The 24,227-nt window shown below is 34.3% G+C and overlaps 1 protein-coding gene across 1 annotated transcript; it reads left to right on the top strand.

The window, feature by feature from the left end:
• The first annotated feature begins 557 nt into the window (after positions 1 to 557).
• On the top strand, positions 558 to 13,609 carry LOC138716376 (uncharacterized). Its single transcript, XM_069849401.1, has 3 exons — positions 558 to 747; positions 4,239 to 4,444; positions 13,309 to 13,609. The coding sequence occupies exons 1-3, from the start codon at positions 610 to 612 to the stop codon at positions 13,409 to 13,411; spliced, it is 447 nt and encodes a 148-aa protein (XP_069705502.1). The 5' UTR covers positions 558 to 609; the 3' UTR covers positions 13,412 to 13,609.
• Positions 13,610 to 24,227: the final 10,618 nt, after the last annotated feature.

Below are 24,227 nucleotides of genomic sequence, written 5' to 3'. Positions count from 1 at the left end.
TACATACATACATACATACATACATACATACATATATACATACATACATATATACACATGAATAATCATCATACTCTGCGTGTGCCTTTTGAAAATTAATCTAAAATAGTTAACGTAAAAAATTGTGCGTTTTTAATCGTGTAATCTGATACGTTGAGCATTGTTTGATGCTTCTGTTTCGATTTAGACTTACATATCGTGAAAGCCACGCTTGGCTGAGGAAAATATTCAATGCTAACCCTGCCAGCACATACTCAAGTCCTTGAAACGTTTCCATTGTAATCCTGTTCATAACTTACCATGAAATAATATAAAGGAAAGGTTTTATTGTGCTTCACCGTCTTCGAAAGAAAACGAAAGGAGTTTCCCCCTTTAGCAAATGCATTGTTATCTCAGCAAGAACACAAACACATACAGAAATTAATGTCGAAAGCCTTCGTGACTCTACAAAGATGTCGTCAAAACGATTTTTTTTCTTCCACGTATATTATACGTTGGTGTAATGTGTTTCTCAATGACGAACGCTAGGCGTGGGTTGTACGTATATAAAGAATACCTAAGCTTACAAATGAAAATTTTGTGCTTCAGTGAGTTTGTTTCTTTACCGATATGAAACTTGATTTAACAGTTTTAGTGATTCTTGAAGTTACAGCAATGGCTGTATCATTTTGTCCAAAATGTGTATTCAGTTTACGTGATAAAGTTTATAAATATAACCGTCCGCATAATCAACTTCCGATACCCGCTGTGAGTATTCTCATTTTGAAATGCACTTGAATTATATCAAAAACTTAAGATAGTCGTAGCTGTACAGCTTTTCTAACAGATAAATATAACAAATCTTCCACTCACTTTCTTTTCTTCGTCTTTTGGTTATACTATAGTTTGTTTCCGACCTTCATGGCACCGACGATTTTCCTCCATTAATCTCTCTCTATACTTTGACACCTGCAGATTTAAGTTCTTCTTCATTGTATTTCAGTTAACTTAATAGGAGTAATCTAGCTCGTCTGGTTCGGTAAGGGTGGAACCAATATAAAGGGTCATTTCCATCCTCCTTCATGTTATTCCAAACATTTAACTCTTTTTGTTCTAACTTCATTAATGCTAGTTTAAGAAATCTAAGCTACAATATTGATAGCTGTATCTAGTTCTCCAAATACTGTTTTAATTTACTGGGTTATGATTACATTCTTCTAATAATTTTGCTATACAATTGTTTCTTTTCGTCATTTTTACTGAACATCTAGATTTCACTTGCATGAAATATTACAGATCATATTACTAGTTACTGTAATAGAATACCATTTTACGGTTTATACATATATACTCGTATATATCTCTGTGTGTGTCTTTTGTTTTTGTTTTATTTCATCACACAACATGTCCCATTACACAACGTAATATTACATGCCTTGGTTTTCTTATTAGGATTTTATAAATATGTTTATTTAGCGTCGATGAAATTGGTGATAACAAGATGATATTGGGCGAGGTGAGGCCGAGGATTCGCCATATAAGCTTTTATCATCCAGTCTTCTGTCAAAAAATTTGAAAGTTAGAATTTATAAAACAGTTATATTACCGGTTGTTCTTTATAGTTGTGAAACTTGGACTCTCACTTTGAGAGAGGAACATAGGTTAAGGGTGTTTGAGAATAAGGTGCTTAGGAAAATACTTGGAGCTAAGAGGGATGAAGTTACAGGAGAATGGAGAAAGTTACACAACACAGAACTGCACGCATAGTATTCTTCACCTGACATAATTAGGAACATTAAGTCCAGACGTTTGAGATGGGCAGGGCATGTAGCACGTATGGGCGAATCCAGAAATGCATATAGAGTATTAGTTGGGAGACCGGAGGGAAAAATATCTTTGGGGAGGCCGAGACGTAGATGGGAAGATAATATTAAAATGGATTTGTGGGAAGTGGTATATGATGGTAGAGACATGATTAATCTTGTTCAGGATAGGGACCGATGACGGGCTTATGTGAGGGCGGCAATGAACCTCCGGGTTCCTTGAAAGCCTGTAAGTAAGTAAGTAAGGTACATTCTTACTGGTCTAACTAATTTTTGTATAATTTTTTACTTACTCATAAAATGAAGGCGATTTTATAATCGAGGGGGTCATATTTTAGGTAATATGGTGCTAAGTGAAGCTACTCAAAGTAAAGCATTTATTTTCTTGATAAATGACTTGAAGACTTGAATATGAATGTATACTTACATGCTGTTGCGTCTCAAAAGGAGGCTCTCAAAGTGAGAGTTCAAATTTCACAACCATATAGAACAACCGGTAATATAACAACTGTTTTATAAATTCTAACTTTCAGTTTTTTAAAGCAGACAAAAACTTCTCAATGGAAAAATAACAGACATTTCCCATATTTATTCTGCGTTTAATTTCCTTTCGGATATCATTTATATTTGTTACTGTTGCTCCCAGGTATTTGTATTTTTCCACCTTTTCAAAGGATAAATTTCCAATTTTTATACTTCCATTTCGTACTCTGTTCTGGTCACGAGACATAATCAAATATTTTGTTTTTTTCGGGACTTACTTCCAAACCTATCTCATTACTTGCTTCAAGTAAAATTACTAATTCCCAGAAATTAGGAACTTCGTTGGTCCCTGTTACAGTAAGTATATGAGCTCCAACACGTCTGGAGCCACACAGTGAACGTATCCGATAACATTGCGTAACAAATTTTAACTTTTTTTTTTTTGCGCTGGGCATGTGATACATGTTTTCTATATAATTTGAGCCTCCTGAATACGAGTATGACAATAAAAAACAGTTACTGGTTACGGTTTTTGAGAAATTTTGGAATTTATATCTCTACAAAATACTGCTTTATATAAAGACAATAGGTTAAATATTCACTGTTCAGAAGATTACAGCTTTCTTTCTCTGCATTTTCTTTTATACCGGGCATCAGGTAAATCACGAGCTTAAGTCCAACAATAGTCTGCTAGCATATTGGTACTCCACTGTCCTTGGTATCTTTTTTCCATAGTTCAAATTTTTTGATGAAAGCGCTCAACATGCTCACCACTGAAATCGTCACAATTCTCGGGGAAAAAGTCAAGATGGGAGTGAAGGAAGTGAATTTTCAGGCACATGTTACAGCTCATAGTTTCGTAGCCAACAGTAAATATTTCACTAGTTCTTCATAATTCTCTACGGTTACCCAGAAAATTTAATACAATCTCCTTGAATGCAATCCAGGCGGGTTTCTCTTTTCCCTCCAACAAAGATTCGAAGTGATTGTCCTTCATTATTTCTCTAATTTGTGGTCCATTGAAAACTCCCTCTTTTTATTTTCGAGTCGTTAATAGTAGGAAATTTTTCCTGATTTACTTTGAGGTACAAAGGGTTGATGTATATTATTTTTCTTCCCTGGCTTTAATGATTGTCGTTTTATTTTATAATGCTTATCTCGAGCGCGACTGTCCCATTCGCACAGAAAACAGCAAAATTTTGTGTACCGTATCCTAATTACATTCCAGGAAGTAATGGTACAACATTCAAATCCGCACATATAAACCATTCGTAATTTGAATATTATCATTAAAGCACACTTTAAAGAAATACACGTCTTACACGGAATACTAACACCACGGAAATCTCCTGGTAAACTGAAGCGATTTCATATAGCGAATCTGTTTCTCCTCCTCCAAATTAAACCGAAAAGGGCAATGAAACAATTTCCACTTCTAGAAGTCCTTTTGACAAGGTGGTCTATTGCAAAATATAAACTACAGTAACGTCGTTAAAGTTCACAGTGAAAAAAATACAAATTTCAAGTAAAATCAGGTAAACTCAAGCGAATTCATACCGTGAACCTGTTTCCCCCCCTCCTCCAAATAGACTCGTAAAAGGGCAATAAAATAATTTCCGTTTCTACAAGTGCTTCTAACTTGGTGGCCTACTTATTCTAATACTGTTTTCACATAATGGGTCGTCACATCTGTAAAACAAAGTAGTTACACACGAAATAGGTGATTTTTTAAAAATAGAATACATATAAAATGAATTATACTGTGCATCTCGAAAACCCGAACTGATGGAACATTTTACTTGTTATTTTTAAATTCAGGAGGTCGAAATTAGTAAGAATTTGTTAGTTTTATGTCTGGCGCAAAATGGCTGTTGACCAGTGTAATGTTTACAAGATCTTGACTGAAATAAATAATTAAATATGAATTTTAATTGATCATTAAATTGCTTTGAGGCTTTGATCAACGTTGTCGGAAGGCAACAGGACAACACGCCACACGTCAGAAATGCGAGATGCTTGGGACTCTTGGACTGGCTTTTCGAAGAACTTGAGCCAGAGCCTGATACTACCACGACCACTACAACCACCACGACCACCTCAACGACTACAGCGACGACGGGTACCACGAGTCCTTCAACACAACCGACATCAGCAACACCGTAAGAAATCTTTTATCTTAAATTTTTTTCCCACAATAAACATGTAATGTTTAACAGACTGACAATACAAAATTGATTGATTTAATATAATGTTACATTAATTCATTCATGCATTCATTCATTCATTCATTCATTCACATATTCATTCATTTATTTTATTCCATAGATCTTACTACTCCTGCGGGACAAAATTCCGGCACATCCGGCGACGCTGATATAACCTCTGCAGTCGCGAGCGTCGTTAAATAAAACATAACATTTAACATTTAGATCTTACATGAGCAATGAAGCTTTAAGATGTGGAACAAGTCAAAATTTTACAATATTACAATTACAATTTTTACAAATTTTTACAGTTTTACAATTTAGTAATTTTCTACAATTTTTACAATTTTGTGCAATTTTTTACAATATTTTGGCGAGATGTAGTGAGATGAGGTGAGGTCCGAGGATTCACCAAAATATTACCCGACATTTGCCTTTTGGTTGGGGAAAACCTCGGAAAACCCCAACCAGGTAATCAAATCAAAGGGGGTAATCAAATCAAAGGGGTTGATGCCGAGGACTCGCCATAGACCATTCGGCTTCAGTCCCACGGCTGTGGAAAACCTCGGAAGAAACCAAAGACCAAAGGGGGATCCAACCCAAACCCGAACACAGCTCCGGATCAGCAGCCCAGCGAGTCTGCCGACTGAGGTACATCGATGGCTCTACTAAAATTATACAATACATAGCCAATCAGATTATTAAATTTACAAACGCAAACGATCATTCATCAGCTGAGCTATCTGCAGCGGCGGATTTTCAGGGGAGGCAAGGGAGGCCGTGCCTCCCCTAATATTTTACCAGAACACAATATGGCAGTAATAATTTCAGCTGAAAGTCACAGACAAGTTACAGCAAACGACGAACATTTTTCCTTTTATATTAATTTTACTATTCACTACGACTAAGATGTACAGTAAGTTACGTAAAGTCGACCAGATCCAGTTGGTGATGCCCGCTCGCTATACTGTAGATAGTACAAATAATTCGTACTGAAAAATAACAGATAGCGCTGTAACTTGTGTAGTCGACATCTAGCAGCCTGCTGTGTCTATGCGAGAGCGGGAGAGAGGAGTCGGCTACATGACGCTACTCCCCGGTAACCATGACAACAGCAGTTCAACCAATAAGATAGCTGATTAGAAGAGTGTTTAAACTTGACTAGAACGCGCGAGGGGAGCCGATTTGGAGACGTCCTACCCACCGCTGACAGCTGTACTGCTTATAGTCACGGCTGGTTTCGGCTATATTGGGAAGCTCTCTCTCTTTCTCTCTTCTTGGTTTTAGAAAACTGAGTCACGTGTTGTTAGTTTTCTCTCCCTGCGTAAAAGTTTTCATTTACGTTGTTAGATTTTTCTCTTGTTTGCGGGTGTTCCTGTTATTTTATTCTTTTGTGTTACGAGATGTATTTACTTATACAGTATTTTAAATATATCGAGAGTTCAGAAACAAATGCAGATTTGTCTCTAGCTTCTTCTAGTAGCAATTATTCAGTATACTGTGATCTATTTGATCGGTTTGCGAAGAAAGAGGTACATCGAGTTAATTTGCTGTAAAATTAGACTATGTAATAGTAATGAACAAGCCCCGGATTCTTAGGTTCGAATCAATTTTGTTGCTATCTCCTTACTCTCGAAATATTGCTTTTCTTATTCGTTTTATGTAGCAAGCGTAACATTCTTACATTCAATATGACTTAAAAAGACCTAATTCGTAGGTTAGGACTTGGAGTGTCCTAAAGAGAGACAATCTTTACCAAGCTGTTGTAATATATTAATAGTAGGCCTATGTTCTTTATTTTTATTTTTTTTTTCCGTAAAATTATATAAATTCCTAAACATAAGATTTAAAATCCTAAAACATGAATTGGAAAACCTAATTTTAATTTCTTAAAACCTACAGTACTTAACAAAAGTTTAAGACCATGAGCAAATTTCATATAATTATTTCCTGGTCCTATATTTTCGTTTCTATTTCCCTCATGAATATTTTGTCAATTATTTGGACTGTGAGACATCTATCGACGTAAAGAAAGTAAAATTATGACATTTAGTTTTCGAGTTATGATTTTAATGAAATATTTTGTTACTGTAAAAAATGCTACATTTATAATTACGGAATAATTTATTCATGCTAAACCAACATGTTTATTGTAGTGATGATTTTTTTCAAGCAATTTGAGAAGTGTGAGAACACATTGGCACCAGAAAGAAAATTTTAAAAAATTTTATTTTCGTTTTATAATTTTTTGCATATTTTTTCAAAATAAGGAAAATAATAGTAGAAATAACGTTAAGTAAAGGCATTCATAGCTTCACTGTGGAATAAGCTAACGTAACCGGACCTACGCCAATCGAAAGTACGTGATTTCTTACTTTCGATTGGCGTAGGTCCGGTTACGTTAGCTTATTCCACAGTGAAGCTATGAATGCCTTTACTTAACGTTATTTCTACTATTATTTTCCTTATTTTGGAAAAATATGCAAACAATTATAAAACGAAAATAAAATTTTTAAAATTTTTCTTTCTGGTACCAATGTGTTCTCACACTTCTCAAATTGCTTGAAAAAAATCATCACTACAATAAACATGTTGGTTTAGCATGAATAAATTATTCCGTAATTATAAATGTAACATTTTTTACAGTAACAAAATATTTCATAAAAATCATAACTCGAAAACTAAATGTCATAATTTTACTTTCTTTGCGTCGATAGATATCTCACAGTCCAAATAATTGACAAAATATTCATGAGGGAAATAGAAACAAAAAAATAGGACCAGATAATAATTATATGAAATTTGCTCATGGTCTTAAACTTTTGTTAAGTACTGTATAACTTCTGTGCTTGGTAATGAGGTACGTCTCAGGCTTTATATATTTATATTCTCATCATTCACGTCTTGGCCTCCCCAACTTTCAAACCCACCGTCCGCTACTGGCTATATGTATAATACAAAACAAGTATGTTAATTAAATTTAAGCCATAAACAATTCAACCAGTTGTGATATACAGAAATTGATAATACATATCATGCAGACTACTTCAAATTACAAACACAAACAATTTATCAACAGAGCTATACAGATTACTATTCAATTTAAAGCATATACAATTCATCGGCCAAAACTATACAAATATATACAATACAAAGTAAGCAGAATAATCTAATTTACAAGCATACCTTCATTAAGCTATACAAATTTGTGCAATTAATATCAAGTAGGTTAATTCAATTTATAATCATAAACAATTCATCAGTTGAGCTGTACAAACTAGGCCTACTATACAATTTACAGCACATACAATTCATCAATTGAGCTATACAGACTACCATTCAATTTACAGTAGGCCTATATACAATTCATCAGTAGAGCTACACAGACTAGTAATAATTTTATAAGCATATACAATTCATCAGCCAAACTATACAAACTTATACAATCAAATTAATTCAATTTACAAACTTATTTTCGTTAAGCTATGCAAAATTGTACAATTCATATGAAGTAGATTAATTCAATTTATAAGCTCAAGCAACTCATCAGTTGACCTATACAGTATACTATTCAATTTACAGCATATACAATTCATCAGTTATGCTAAACTGGATTCGGGAAGAGTACCTAAAACGCTCATTCCATTTCCGCGTTGAATACCAATACTTAAGCGTTGACGCAAATAAGTAGTGCAACGGCGATCACCAGTAATGGAGATCAAAATTTGACCGATTTGAGATACCAAAACTTAAGCGTCATGACTCCAAGGACCGAAGGTCTCCACAGCAAATGGAATAAAGATATAATTGTCTAAAAGATGAGCATATTTATTGACTTTTTTAAATTATGTCATGTTACTTTATTTTAATTTGCATTATAACCTGTACATCAGTTCACTTTACAACAATTTCATAATCGTCATCATCATCAAGCTGAAAGGAACAGGTTACATTTGAAGAGTTCGCGGGAAAAACGATGAATGTCACAGTTTTGTTAAGGTTGATGTCATTATCTAATTCAATGGATCACTACAAAATTTAATGTTATTCTTATGAAAAATGATAAAAAGGAGAATTATCACCACGCCTGCAGTAATCCTTCTCTTTATTTTCTATAGAAACAGCACTATATCTTGCAGTTATAGACTCAATTAGATCATTATCTAATCCTTAAAAGAAATGTGACATTCATCGTTTTTCCCGCGAACTCTTCATTTCTTTCTTTCATTACAGAGTTTTCACCTTAAGAAAGTATTACATCAGATTTGTAACAACACAAATAGTTACTGTATGTAGGCCAAATGTATTTCTTACATTTCTGTAACTGTGCAAAATTGTTCATGCATTACATCCCCAGATTTCTGTGATCAACAGAACTTATCATCAAATAAAACACACTTCAATGTGATTTTATTTAAATTTCATCTAATACGTGTGTTGCATTCACATTAGGCTACATTCTTTTTTGTTTAATTTCGTTTATGTTTTGTGAACTTATCTTTACATCACCGAATTGCCTTTAACCTTAATTTTTATGTTTCTTTTTTACATTATTTTATCTTTATTTCTATCACCTTGTTTGACTTATTATTTTAGTAGTCTACAGATACAGTAAAACTTCTTAATAGCGAAAACCTCCCGGGAATTAAAAAATGTCCGATATTGAGAAGTGTTCGTTGTTGGAATAATAACATAATTTTGAATGCAGAATTTTTATACACTAAATTAATATATTAATATATTACTAGAGTAATTTACATTATGAAAAGATAAAAAAACTTAAATAAGTAATTTACTGAGATATTTAACGTAAAGTCCTACGTTTTGAATTTATAAAAAAAATATGAATTTTTTATTATTTAACTTGTCGTTTTCTGAATTTTAATTTGTATCCAGGTTGAACCGTAAGTAAATCAATTAATTTCAGTGGTTATTCGTTGAGATATTTCAAACCAAAAAGTTAAATACAATTTTGATCGTTTTTGCTTCCTTTACGAGATAAGAATTGTTTTATGTAAAACATTTCATAGCGTGTTTTGTGAAAGCCATTCATTTAATTCCCAATATGTTCAGTCAGTTTAAGAGAGCAGTGTACTGTGATAAGAAATTATTGAAAAAAAAAACAGTTTTGTCCTTTAAATATGCAGAAATTTGATTCGAACTAGTGTAACATTGTAAAATTCCTTTGCAGAAGGAACAGTTACATTCGTTCGCATGAAATTTCTGCACACTTAAAGGACAAAACTACAATTCTTTCAATGATTTATTATCACAATACACTGGCCTCTTACATTAACTGAGCATATTTATTTATTTAGTTATTCATTTGTTGTTGAACATAACAGGCAAAGCCCAATTACAATCTTCACGACTAACAGATTAATTTATAAAACATAAACAAGGAAAAGAAAACGTACACTTATTAAAAACTGAAACAAAATAGAAATAAGAGAAAGAAAAAAAGAGCAATTGAAATAAGGTGTGAAAATAGCTTCAAATTAACTAATAATAATATTCTGTAAAATATGATAACAAATAATTCTGTATCTAGAGAGATTCATATTGAAAATATCAACATTAGGATGAGGATGTAATTTATTGTATAACTGTAACATTTGGAAAACTGGGGAATTTTTGTGGGATTCAGTATTTGTCCTTGGTATGTAAAATAAATTTCGAAATTTCGTTTTAAGCTTAGGTGCATATAATGTTATGTAATAAAATAAACCAACAAAGTTCAACTTATTGTTAATAATTTTATAAAGAAAGTTTAAAGATTGACAGTTTCGTCTAATTTGCAAACTAGTAAAATGGAAATGTTAAGCATTGTAGCATAACTCTCATAGATAGGATAATCATTGTAAAGTCTGTAATATAACCATTTAAAAAATGTATTTCGAATTTTTTCTAGTAACAATATATTTGTTAGTAACTGGGTTCCTGATAACAGCAGCATACTCTAATTTTGATCGAACAATGGAATTATACAAAATTATTATAGTTTTGACTTTAAATTTACAAGAATTTCTCATAACAAAACCTAAACTTTTATAGAACAAATTTATAATATTATTAATATGACTATGAAATGTAAAATTACTCCTAAATAATATACCTAAATCTTTATGTTCATTTTCTGCTGGTAAAACTTTGAGAATTAAATCAATGGCTTTCCCAAGACACGCTATGAGATGTTAAAAAAATATAGGCCTATATCTCGAAAAGGAAGCAAAAACAAGCAAAATTGTGTTAAACATTTTAATTTCAAATATCTCAAATAATAACCCCTGAAATTAGTGGGCACAGTTCATCCTGTATGCATTTCTACATCAAAAAAGAGTTTTAAGTCCTTAAGTACTCAGCATTTAGGACAACATAAGTTGTCACCACGACTATCTCCTCACATTGACCACAGAATGTGGCGACCCCTGTCATGCGCAACAAGAAAAAGTAAGAGCATTCCTTGCTGGCGGAAGCTCTGTAACAAACGACGAAAGTTTAGTGCCGCCGTACAGTGGTCTATGGGTAGAATGCAAATTTAGCGGGACATACTAATAACTTTTCAGCTACCTAACAGATTTTTATGAAATTTTACACAGTAGTTACAGGTTGCATATATGTTTTGTATGCAAGCTCTCGTTACGTTGGTATAAGGAGAACTACCCCTTATAGGTGGGGCGCAATTATACGAAATTAGTAACTTTTCTCCTATTTAACAGATTTTTATTAAATTTTACACAGTAGTTACAGGTTGCATATATGTTTTGTATGCAAGCTCTCGTTACGTTGGTATAAGGGGAACTACCCCTTATAGGGGGGGGGCGCAATTATACAAAATTAGTAACTTTTCTCCTATTTAACAGATTTTTATGAAATTTTACACAGTAGTTACAGGTTGCATATATGTTTTGTATGCAAGCTCTCGTTACGTTGGTATAAGGAGAACTACCCCTTATAGGTGGGGCGAAATTATACGAAATTAGTAACTTTTCTCCTATTTAACAGATTTTTATGAAATTTTACACAGTAGTTACAGGTTGCATGTATGTTTTGTATGCAAGCTCTCGTTACGTTGGTATAAGGGGAACTACCCCTTATGGGGGGGGGGCAATTATACAAAATGAGTAACTTTTCTCCTATTTAACAGATTTTTATGAAATTTTACAAAGTAGTTAAAAGTAGCATATATGTTTTGTATACAAACTACTCCTTATAGGGCACACAATTAGACAAAATTAGTAGGTTTTCTCCTATTTAACAGAATTTTATGAAATTTTACACAGTAGTTAAAGGTAGTAAACTTGTTTTGTATACAAGCTCTCATTACGTTAGTCTAAGTGTAACTACCCCTTATAGGGGGGGCGCAATTAGACAAAATTAGTAACTTTTGTCCTATCTAACAGATTTTTATGAAATTTTATGCAGTAGTTAGTAGCCTACATTTGTTTTGTGTACAAACTCTGTTTACGTTGGTATAAACAGAAGTGCCCCTTACAGGGGGATGCATTTATACAACATTTGTAACTTTTCTTCTGTCTTAACAGATTTTTATAAAACTTTATACAGTAGTTACAGGTAGTAAACTTGTTTTGTATACAAGCTCTAATTCTCTGGATTGTCTTTGTTTCGACCTCATATTTGCTGTAATGGAAAAGCTTTCTTGGGCAGCCACGACTTTTTCCAGGGGTAAGTTTTCTATCATTTCTCATTATTATCACGTTGAGAACCTAATTTAATAAGTATCTCACTAAGCCAATGTCCATTTCGTTTAAAAAACGCATCTTCCTTATCCACATGCTTTCCAACGATAAATTATGTAATGGGTGAAAATGTAACATTTTAGGTACTTTTGCACCTTTGGTCACTCAGGAAGCTTATTTGATACATAATTAACAAGCTGTCATCTTGAATTCCCTGAATTGTACTGCGGAAGCAGATTCGGTTCACAGATATTGAAATAATTGCAACCGAGAAAAATTTCACTACTGCACCTCGAAAGAATAGTGCTCATAAATTATTACTTCCGCAAATCTGCGCACCTTAAGACTAGTTTTAAAATAGAGGTAAATACTCGAGGAAGTGAAAAAAATCATTTTTGGACGGAACAAAGGGTTTTTTTTTTCCTCTACCTTAGCAAATTCTGCGCTCAATGATTATTTTTATATTTTGTCCCGTGTCCATTCATGCTAATTTGACATACTATAATAACATTAAATGTAACATAAACAAACAGCGTTACATACCCAAAGAACTACTCGACATGTTGGTACCAAACATGAATGGAATCGACCACTTACAACAGAGTTACAGCACAAAGAAAACGAGAGACTCGCGGCGCTTGCTGAGTAAGAATGCTGGGTGGCGAAATGTGGCGTATTACCGGCTTATCTCGCTCTGCAGCCACCTCCGCTGATTAAGATAATCAATTGAGTGTTACTCAGTTATATAGGAAAAATAATTTAAGGGTTAATTTCATTTTTTACATGTCATTTTTCTACATTTGTCCTCCTAAATATGGATTTAAGACCACTGTGCGCCGCTGAGAAATTGTAAAGTAACAAAATATATTTATAGCTCTCCGTGTTCGTTATAGAGAATGTCCGCTATTTAAAAATATTTTTCCATAAAAGCGCATGCAATTTCAAAGTATCGGTAATCGAGAGTTACCTCTAATGAAAAGAGTTCGTTAAGGGAAATTCACTATAGGCCAAGTTGTATTTTCTTAATTTAATTTTTTTTCTGTTTCACATTGCTCAATTTAATTTTTATTTATTTATTTGTTAATCTTTATATTTTTTAAATTGTAATTATTTTTATAGTGTTGGTACAACTGCTGGGATTGCCGGCGGCGATTCTATTACTACCGCCAGTGGAACTACTACAGAAACCACAACGACTACAACTGCAGCTCCCAAACCTTAAGGCATATAGTAGTCACCACTATACTCACGCTGCAAGTCTCCTGTAGAGTTGTCACAATTCACAGCTGAAGCGTTATAACTTAGAGAAATTTCAAACTATTCTTAGTGACTCTGAGTGACCGCAATGTCGTACTACAAAATAGCATTATTTCTTTGTTACATACATATTGATATAAATACATTGAAAATGACAACTTTATACTAGATGTATATTATTTTTTATTTTCAAATATATTGATTTCTAAGATATGATTTCTGTAGTTTTTGAGGTACCAGTCCATCGGCTAGTCCAGTGTTCCGCAACCTTTTTATGCTTACGGCACACACTAGACGGGCCCAGACTCAACACGGCATACCAAAATATTAATCCCCTCAAAAACGTATGCTGTGACTCTCTTAATATAATTACGTAATGTAATTAAATTTATTATTATTATTATTATTATTATTATTATTATTATTATTATTATTATTATTATTATTATTATTATTATGGGAGTATAAGGGTAAAGTACATCAGTTATTCATAGATTTCAAAAAGGCGTATGACTCGGTTAAGAGGGAAGTATTATATGACATTCTTATTGAATTTGGTATTCCCAAGAAACTAGTTCGATTAATTAAAATATGTCTCAGTGAAACATACAGCAGAGTCCGTATGGGTCAGTTTCTAACTGATGCTTTTCCAATTAACTGCGGGCTAAAGCAGGGAGATGCACTATCACCTTTACTTTTTAACTTCGCTTTAGAATATGCCATTCGGAAAGTTCGGGATAACAGGCAGGGTTTGGAATTGAACGGGTTACATCAGCTTCTTGTCTATGCGGATGACATGAATATGTAAGGAGAAAATCCACAAACGATTAGGGAAAACACGGAAATTTTACTTGAAGCAAGTAAAGCGATCGGTTTGGAAGTAAATCCCGAAAAGACTAAGTATATGATTATGTCTCGTGACCAAAATATTGTACGAAATGGAAATATAAAAATTGGAGATTTATCCTTCGAAGGGGTGGAAAAATTCACATATCTGGGAGCAACAGTAACAAATATAAATGACACTCGGGAGGAAATTAAACACAGAATAAATATGGGAAATTCGTGTTATTATTCGGTTGAGACGCTTTTATCATCTAGTCTGCTGTCAAAAAATCTGAAAATTAGAATTTATAAAACAGTTATATTACCGGCTGTTCTGTATGGTTGTGAAAATTGGACCCTCACTCTCAGAGAGGAACATAGGTTAAGGGTATTTGAGAATAAGGTTCTTAGGAAAATATTTGGGGCTAAGCAGGATGAAGTTACAGGAGAATGGAGAAAGTTACACAACGCAGAACTGCACGCATTGTATTCTTCACCTGATATAATTAGGAACATTAAATCCAGACGTTTGAAATGGGCAGGGCATGTAGCACGTATGGGCGAATCCAGAAATGCATATAGAGTGTTAGTTGGGAGGCCAGAGAGGAAAAGACCTTTGGGGAGGCCGAGACGCAGATGGGAAGATAATATTAAAATGAATTTGAGGGAGGTGGGATATGATGGTAGGGACTGGATTAATCTTGCTCAGGATAGGGACCAATGGCGGGCTTATGTGAGGGCGGCAATGAACCTCCGGGTTCCTTAAAAGCCAGTAAGTATTATTATTATTATTATTATTATTATTATTATTATTATTATTATTATATTATAAAACAGAAATTGACTCTTGCATTTATTAAGAATTTATGAACTTTAATTCACTGTAGAAAATACGCATTTTATTGCTAATATTAAAGTAAATAACTCTGCTCACACCTTCAATGCGATACTTGGGCCTGCTTAGCTGAATACAGGTGGTGGTGATCTGTGACGGAATCGATAACAGTGCAAGCCTCATTTCTTCATCGATGGATTCGGGTCTCTCCCTTTTTGATGTTTTAGTTTTCAGTTAACGTCGAATAACCCAGTTCACACAAATTACGTAGTTTCCAAAGGCACTTCGAGAAGTTTTAATTTCAATATTCTGTCTGTTTTTAAGTCTGCTAGTTCCTCTTGTACGAGTATATTATTCGGACGAAGTTTTGAATCCACAATGAATGGATCTCGAACCCAGTAAAAATCTTGAACACTCTCTCCGAAATAATTCTTAAACTTCTCCTGCAATATTACTAAATGTTCTTTAATTAGTCTATCAACACTTTATTACCGTCAGCAAGGGGTCATACAGTTGCGAACATCTCAAACGATCCATTTTCAGGCATCAACAACGTTTCAACTATTATGTTTTTTTTTTTGTTTTTTTTTTTTGTTTTTTTGTTTGTTTTTGTTTTTTTTTTTTTTTTTTTTGCCTTTACGATAAATTCGACTACCTATAGCTAGCTTCCTGTACTTGTTGTGAAACCTGTACCGACATCGTCATGAGTGTCACTTCATTTTTATTTTGTTCAAGCAACCGACGATAACAATATAGGCTACATCTTTGTTTGACAGAAAAGAATATTTTGTTACCAAATGTCGTTTCAATTTACTGGGAACCATAGCAGCATTACTGAGATTTTCACCACACACAACACACTCTGTGATTGGGTATGTTTTGTCAACACACCATTTTAATTTCAATTGATTTTCGCGTCACACCTTTCATCTTGTGAAGGCACACCGGTTGCGGAACACTGGGATAGTCTATTAATTAGTCAGTCAGACTAAAAATGTTTTCGGTAAGTTTAACAATTAGTCAGTAAGCTTGTTAGTTTTTCAAAATAGTTAATAAATTAATTTTATTACGTAGTCATTCAGTTATTTATTGGTAAGCCAATTAGTGAGATATTGAATCAGTTCGATACTGCACTTAGTTCGCGTAATTTTACGTTTGTTGGTCATTTTGTTTGCTATTTAGTGATGCCCTTCTTTAGTCAGTTAATTTTCTTAAACCCAATTCAAGTATACAATTATTCAATCGTTCGTTCGTTCGTTCATTCATTTTCAGTCCATCTTTTCTTATTTAATTAGTTTTTTTCTTTTTATCTCTTCATTTCTCGTTTTCATTATTTACGGTACTTAATGTTCTGCTCCTCTTTCTTCTCCTTACTTTAATTTCCCTTTCTGTCTTCTTTTCTTTCCTGTTTCTTCCCTTTTCCTTTGTTGCCTCATTTTTCTTCCTTTTCAGTCTCTTCTATTTTACCTTCATCCCTTCTTCCTTCTTTTCTTTATTTTTTCGGCTATAGCTTATTTCTTTCTTCTGCTTTCCTCATAATCTTATTTACCTTCTTCCATTTTTTATATTGCTTTCTCTATTTCATTATTTCTTCTTTTATCTCTTTTGTCGTTATATATTCCAACTTTCTTTCTCATTTCTCATCAATTTATTTTCCACTTTTCTTATTTCGTACCTTTGTTTCGCCTACTGTATTTCTTATTTCCTTCTAGCTTAATTTCTGTCTTATGTGTATTTGTATACTTTTATCACTTTTGCACTCTTTCTACTTTCTGTTAGGATTCTTCTTTACTCATTCTTTTTCATTTCTCCTTATTTGTTTCCTTTCACAAATGTCTCTTGTTTCTGTTGTGCTGCTATATTCTTATTTCTGTTTCCCTTCTCTCTTCCTTCTTCCCCCTTCTTTCCTTCCTTCCTGAGAAAATTTCTTGCATTACACCTTTGCCCAGCAGAAAAAGGAGTCTCCATTCGAAGAGCGTCAATACACAAGCAGTTCTTTTAAAAACATTCCTCTTTTAATGAGTATTTTTATAAATAAGAATTACATTACTTATAATTCAAAAGGCACCGACAGAAGGGGTAATAAAATTTTTTACATCATGATTTAGAACGGATGAATGCAGACATACCACTCTATGAATTATTATGCATGCATATTACAGTTTATGATCGTATCCAATAGATTTTATGTGAAATGCGAAAACAGTACTTCATTAAGACTGTACAATACCACACCTGAAAATAACCCCTTATGGAGTATTAATATTTTAATTTCCAATTAAAATAATACAATAAATAACATTTGTTGAAGATTTACTATTACCTCCATGTCCCCCAAGTGTCTAGATGGCGTATATAGGGGATGCCTGTATCTCTTTTACTATTACATTAAAATATTTATGAAGTCCTTCCCACAATTCCGATCAAAATTAAATGTAAATAATTACAATTATGTTTCATCCCATCATTTAGCGCAATGGCTTTATACATTGGATAATTCCTTTCTTCCGATTAGTTAAATTTATGTACTTTTTCATACAAAATATTGTTTCATAGGTTTTTTACAAAGGGGCTTCATGTAAATACCCGAAAAAAATGTGACAGGGAATTTTTTAATCTCATTGATTTTGTGACAATGTCCGACAGCAATACGGCTGCGAATTCACTGTCAGATTATCCTCTATAATACAATGAGTGCTGATAGTTTCTCGATAATTTAATTGAGTTTTAACGAACATATGTATGTTGTCATGATATTTTTTCCAAGACCGAAGTTCGAGAAAAAAATTTCTTGTGACAACATACATGAGTTTAGAAGCTCAATTAAATTATCATAGAGAGAATATCAACCACGAATTATATTCAGTGAGAGAATTTCGATGCGAGAAAGTTGCCATTTTCATTTTCATTTTTAAAATATAATCATAATATTCATGTTCATGGGAGTGACTTACCTGTTTCATCTTTGCAAAACACACATTTTAATACCTTTATTGCAAGGAGAACAACGCGGATATCTGAAATTTAATTTATTTAAAAACAACTGAACATTTCACGTTATAGCAACATAATGAACCGCCATTAATCAATAGCAGAATGCATGTTTTTTCACCGTAATTGAATGAACCAAAGATGTTAGGAATAAAACAAATGACTTATAAAAGAAAGCTAAACATTTGAGGTTATACACATATGCATGAGTATAGGTTTTTAACATTAAACTTAAGGTTATAGGCCTAATAATTTAATAACTCTTTTCCCATCAACTCTTATTATTATAATAACTAATGGTACAATTGTTATAATTAATAACTGTTCCATGTCTAGAGTTAGATGTTAGCGTTTGATTGTTGATATTTTCTTGGAGTTCAACATTCCCTCTTAACCTTTCAACTATCGAACCGCCAATAATAAACAGGAATATGCATGAGTATAGGTTTACTATCGAAGCAGAGATGATGGTGAAAAAATGAACGTAGGATAAACAAATGAACGTAAAGGAAAAAATTATCGTTTATGGATTTTAGAGCAGCATGCTATGTACTATCAGTATAATCAGTTTTCTCATAGGTCAGTCGAGTGTCAATGAACTAGTTGATTGGCTGTATGACACTCGCTTAGAATTATCACTACAAGATGTCACTGTTTCCTGTTACACACAACATGTGGCAATTTTCCTGCTTTTATATTCTCTTCCAGGAATTATTCAAACCATGGTAATTTTTCACTAATGTAACTGAAGCACAACACGAAGTTCAAAAAATGTCCTCCAGATCAGGAGTCGGCAATCTAAGGCCCGCGGACCAAACCCGGGCCGCCACCTCTTTTTGAATGGCCCGCGATCTAAGAATGAGTTTGATATTTTCATATTCCTTAAAATTTCAAAATACGCGCTATGAAGTCCGAATGTCTAGTTGAGTTGCGTATGTGGCTATCCAGTAGCTTGGCATTCCCACTTTTCTGTTCAATCAGTTTTGATGATATGGTGTACTTAATTTGGACCTCAGTTTGGTGAAATACACCGTGTTCCGCTTATAAGTATAATAAAAGAAATAGTTATAATTTCATAACAATGCATGCAAATGGGTTAAGATTGGTACCATTGTAAAGAGGAAATTGGGAAGTTTTAATCCATTGTTGTTACTTATTTTTAGAAGACTCACGCATGCGCAGATCATTAAATAAGAGAATTCGTATCGTATCTTTAGTCAGTCAGCATGTGGACCCCACAGCAGAAAGCCTTTTGTGTGCTGTCATTAGCAGAACATAGATCCATAATTCGTGTACAGCGCTTGTTTCGCCGTCAGTACAATCTTAGACCGAGGGAAGCTGTACCGACGTACGTCTCAATAATGAAATGGGATAGGCAGCTCAGAGAAACAGGAAGTTTGTTGTCTAATGCAGGTAAACATTCCAAGCGTAAAGTGTCTGACGAAAATGTCGAACGCATTCGCGAGGCATTTCAGAGAAGCCCGCGGAAATCCATTCGACAGGCTAGTGTGCAGTTGAACAACCCACCAACAACAGTGCATACAGTGCTCCATAAAAGATTGCGTTTGCGAGCGTACAAGCTGCAACTTCATCAGATGATTACGCCGAATGATAAACTGGAACGAAAACGCTTTGCAGAAACAATGTTGGATAAAGTGGACGATGACGACACATTTCTAACTCGAGTCTGTTTCTCAGATGAGGCAACCTTCCACGTCAGTGGAAAAGTAAACCGACACAATTGTCGCATCTGGGGGTCGGAAAATCCAAGTGTCGTAATTGAACACCAACGGGATTCCCCTAAATGGAATGTTTGGTGTGGGATCATGCGTGACAGAATCATTGGTCCCTATTTCTTTGCTGAAAAGACAGTCACTGCAAACACGTACCTGGATATGTTGCAACTGTATGCTGTGCCACAACTCCCAGATGGAGCAATTTTCCAGCAAGATGGGGCTCCACCACACTTTGCCAACATGGTTCGCACATTCTTAGACGAACAATTCCCTGCAAGATGGATCGGAAGAGGATCACCGTACATCACATGGCCTACCAGATCACCAGATCTAACACCACCTGATTTTTTCCTGTGGGGGTTTGTTAAGGACCAGGTCTACAGGACGCCAGTACGTGATTTGGCAGACTTACAAGAAAGAATTTATGCTGCTGTCAACAATGTTACACCACAGATGCTTCATAACACTTGGGTCGAGGTTGAATACCGGTTGGATATTTCCCGTGCCACCAATGGAAGCCATGTTGAGGTTTATGGAACATAAGGTAACAAAAATTCCCAGTTTTCATTCTTTGTAGCAGTTGGTTTCAACTATATACTTGTATTAATTCAGAAGTTATAGCTATTTCTTTTGTTATACTTATAAGCGGAACACTCTGTATTATTTAAAAAAAGAAGTAATTTCATTCTTCTCTTTAGTAGACTTACACTTCTATAATTGTTTAGGCCCTACTTCTCATTATTATTATTATTTTTATTATTATTATTATTATTATTATTATTATTATTATTATTATTATTATATGTGGGTCCCTATCACCACGGCATGGCGCGTCCTCAGGTTGCGGATAGAGGAGACGGCCTCCAGATATGGAGGGTAGCTGCGAATACATATATTGAATAAGCAGTCGTGGACAGCCGATAAGGGGTGGTCCTCCAGCTTGGGGGTTGGGCGAAGGGCTAACAACCCATCACCGTAAAAAAACAGCTTGTTACGAATCCTTCAAATAAGCCTCGGAATGGGACTGATTCTCCGGCACGACCACAGCAAAGGAATAAGGTTATAAGATTTGGTACATGGAACGTAACTAGTCTTTATAGAGCAGGAGGGGTAACATTAGTAGCAAAAGAACTAGCTAGATATAGAATAGACTTCGTGGGAGTACAAGAGGTTAGGTTAGATGGGAATGGCATATCACAAATAGGAGATTACTTGTTGTATTATGGTGAAGGAAACATTAATCACCAATTAGGTATAGGATTCTTTGTTCATAAAAGAATTAAATCAGCAGTAAAAAAGGTCGAATTTATCAGTGACAGGTTATCGTATTTAGTACTTAAGGGTAGATGGTGCGATATCATAGTTATAAATGCTCACGCCCCTACAGAAGAGAAAGACGACCATATAAAGGATAGATTCTATGAGGAAATGGAACACACTTTTGATCATTTACCTAGATATCACATGAAAGTTTTATTGGGGGATTTCAACGCTAAAGTAGGACGGGAGGATATTTTTAAACCAACAATTGGAAAAGAGAGCCTACACATAAGTAGTAATGACAATGGAGTTAGGTTAGTCAACTTTGCCACATCAAAAAATTTAATTGTCAAGAGTACAACATTTCCCCATAAGGATATACATAAATATACTTGGACTTCTCCAGATGGAATGACACACAATCAAATAGATCACATCCTTATAGATAAACGGAGACATACTAGTATAATAGACATTCGAACTTTCAGGGGGGCAGACTGTAGTTCTGACCATTATTTGGTAATTAGAGAATTAAGAGAAAGACTATCAGTAGCCAAGCGAGTAGAGCAACAAGCAAATATTAGTAGATTCAATATTCTGAAATTAAAGGACGAGAAAACTAAGCAAAGTTATCAGGTTGAAATTTCAAATAGGTTTGCTGCTTTAGCAACTTCCGACGAAGCTGAGGAAGAGTTAGATGTTAATAGTGTGTGGGACAATATCCGAGATAATATCAAAATTGCAACTGAGCAGAGCATAGGCTATCATGAAACTAAGCAAAAGAAACCATGGTTTGATGAAGATTGTTCCATTGTAGTAGATTGAAGGAAACAGGCAAAATTGAAATTCTTACAGGATCCAATTGTGGAGAATAGAGATAATTATTTCAATGAAAGACGGGAAGCGAGTCGTACACTTAGGAATAAAAAGAGAGATTACGTGAAGGAAAAACTGAATGAGGTAGAAACAAATAGTAAGAATAAAAACATTCGAGATTTATATAAGGGTATAAAGGAATTCAAAAACGGATATCAGGCAAGGGTAAATGTGATTAAGGATGAGAATGGTGACTTGCTTGCAGACTCTCATTCAATCCTGAACAGATGGAAAAACTATTTTGGGCAACTACTAAATATACATAGGCCAAATAGAAATGATCGGGACGAAATTCAAATAGAAATTGCTGAGCCATTTATACCGGAACCCACACTTTCTGAAGTCGAAATTGCAATAGAAAATCTGAAAAAGTACAAGTCTCCAGGTATTGATCAAATTCCAGCAGAATTAATACAAGAGGGTGGAAGGGCATTATCTAACGAAATTTATAAACTTGTACTTGCAATTTGGGAAAAGGAAATTGTACCAGAACAATGGAAGGAGTCCATAATCGTACCTATTTTTAAGAAGGGGGACAAGACTAACTGTAGTAACTTTCGAGGAATATCACATTTGTTGACGTCGTATAAAATTTTGTCGAATATTCTTTTGAGAAGATTAACTCCATATGTAGAAGAAATTATTGGGGATCATCAGTGTGGTTTTCGGCGTAATAGATCGACTATTGATCAGATTTTTTGTATTCGACAGATATTGGAGAAAAAATGGGAGTATAAGGGTACAGTACATCAGTTATTCATAGATTTCAAAAAGGCGTACGACTCGGTTAAGAGAGAAGTTTTATATCGTATTCTTATTGAATTTGGTATTCCCAAGAAACTATTTCGATTAATTAAAATGTGCCTTAGTGAAACTTACAGCAGAGTCCGTATAGGCCAGTTTCTATCTGATGCTTTTCCAATTCACTGGGGGCTAAAGCAGGGAGATGCATTGTCACCTCTACTTTTTAACTTCGCTCTAGAATATGCCATTAGGAAAGTTCAGGATAACAGAGAGGGTTTGGAATTGAACGGGTTACATCAGCTTCTTTTTTATGCAGATGACGTGAATATGTAAGGAGAAAATCCACAAACGATTAGGGAAAACACGGAAATTTTACTTGAAGCAAGTAAAGCGATCGGTTTGGAAGTAAATCCCGAAAAGACAAAGTATATGATTATGTCTCGTGACCAGAATATTGTACGAAATGGAAATATAAAAATTGGAAATTTATCTTTTGAAGATGTGGAGAAGTTCAAATATCTGGGAGCAACAGTAACAAATGTAAATGATACTCGGGAGGAAATTAAACGCAGAATAAATATGGGAAATGCCTGTTATTATTCGATTGAGAAGCTTTTGTCATCTAGTCTGCTGTCAAAAAATCTGAAAGTTAGAAGTTATATTACCGGTTGTTCTGTATGCTTGTGAAACTTGGACTCTCACTTTGAGAGAGGAACATAGGTTAAGGGTGTTTGAGAATAAGGTTCTTAGGAAAATATTTGGGGCTAGGAGGGATGAAGTTACAGGAGAATGGAGAAAGTTACACAACGCAGAGCTGCACGCATTGTATTCTTCACCTGACATAATTAGGAACATTAAATCCAGACGTTTGAGATGGGCAGGGCATGTGGCACGTATGGGCGAATCCAGAAATGTATATTGAGTGTTAGTTGGGAGGCCGGAGGGAAAAAGACCTTTGGGGAGGCTGAGACGTAGATGGGAGGATAATATTAAAATGAATTTGAGGAAGGTGGGATATGATGGTAGAGACTGGATTAATCTTGCTCAGGATAGGGACCAATGGCGGGCTTATGTGAGGGCGGCAATGAACCTCCGGGTTCCTTAAAAGCCAATAAGTAAGTAAGTATTATTATTATTATTATTATTATTATTATTATTATTATTATTATTATTATTATTATATAAAAATTGGAGGCCTCTTGTCGGAGCCGACGGGCCAGATTTTAAAAGATTTTGACATTGGTAATGCATTGTTACAAGATATAAGCCTAAAGGCTAGAGAAGGGAACGAAATATCGGTTTTTACGAAATACCGATATTTTCGTTTCGATTTAGCGATATATCGATATCGAAACTTTGATTCAATACATCGTATAATATATCAGTTTTCTCATAAATTTTCGATTTTTTTTTTGTGTGGAATTATTATCATTATCAACAACAACAAAATCCACACTAGACAAGTCCGATAATTTCCGTGAGATGGCGCTACTGAAGGTGGACATTTACATAAT

Source organism: Periplaneta americana, chromosome 16 (genome assembly GCF_040183065.1).
Source record: "Periplaneta americana isolate PAMFEO1 chromosome 16, P.americana_PAMFEO1_priV1, whole genome shotgun sequence".
NCBI classification, from domain to species: Eukaryota; Metazoa; Arthropoda; class Insecta; order Blattodea; family Blattidae; genus Periplaneta; species Periplaneta americana.
This window is presented reverse-complemented; position numbering and strand designations above follow the sequence as displayed.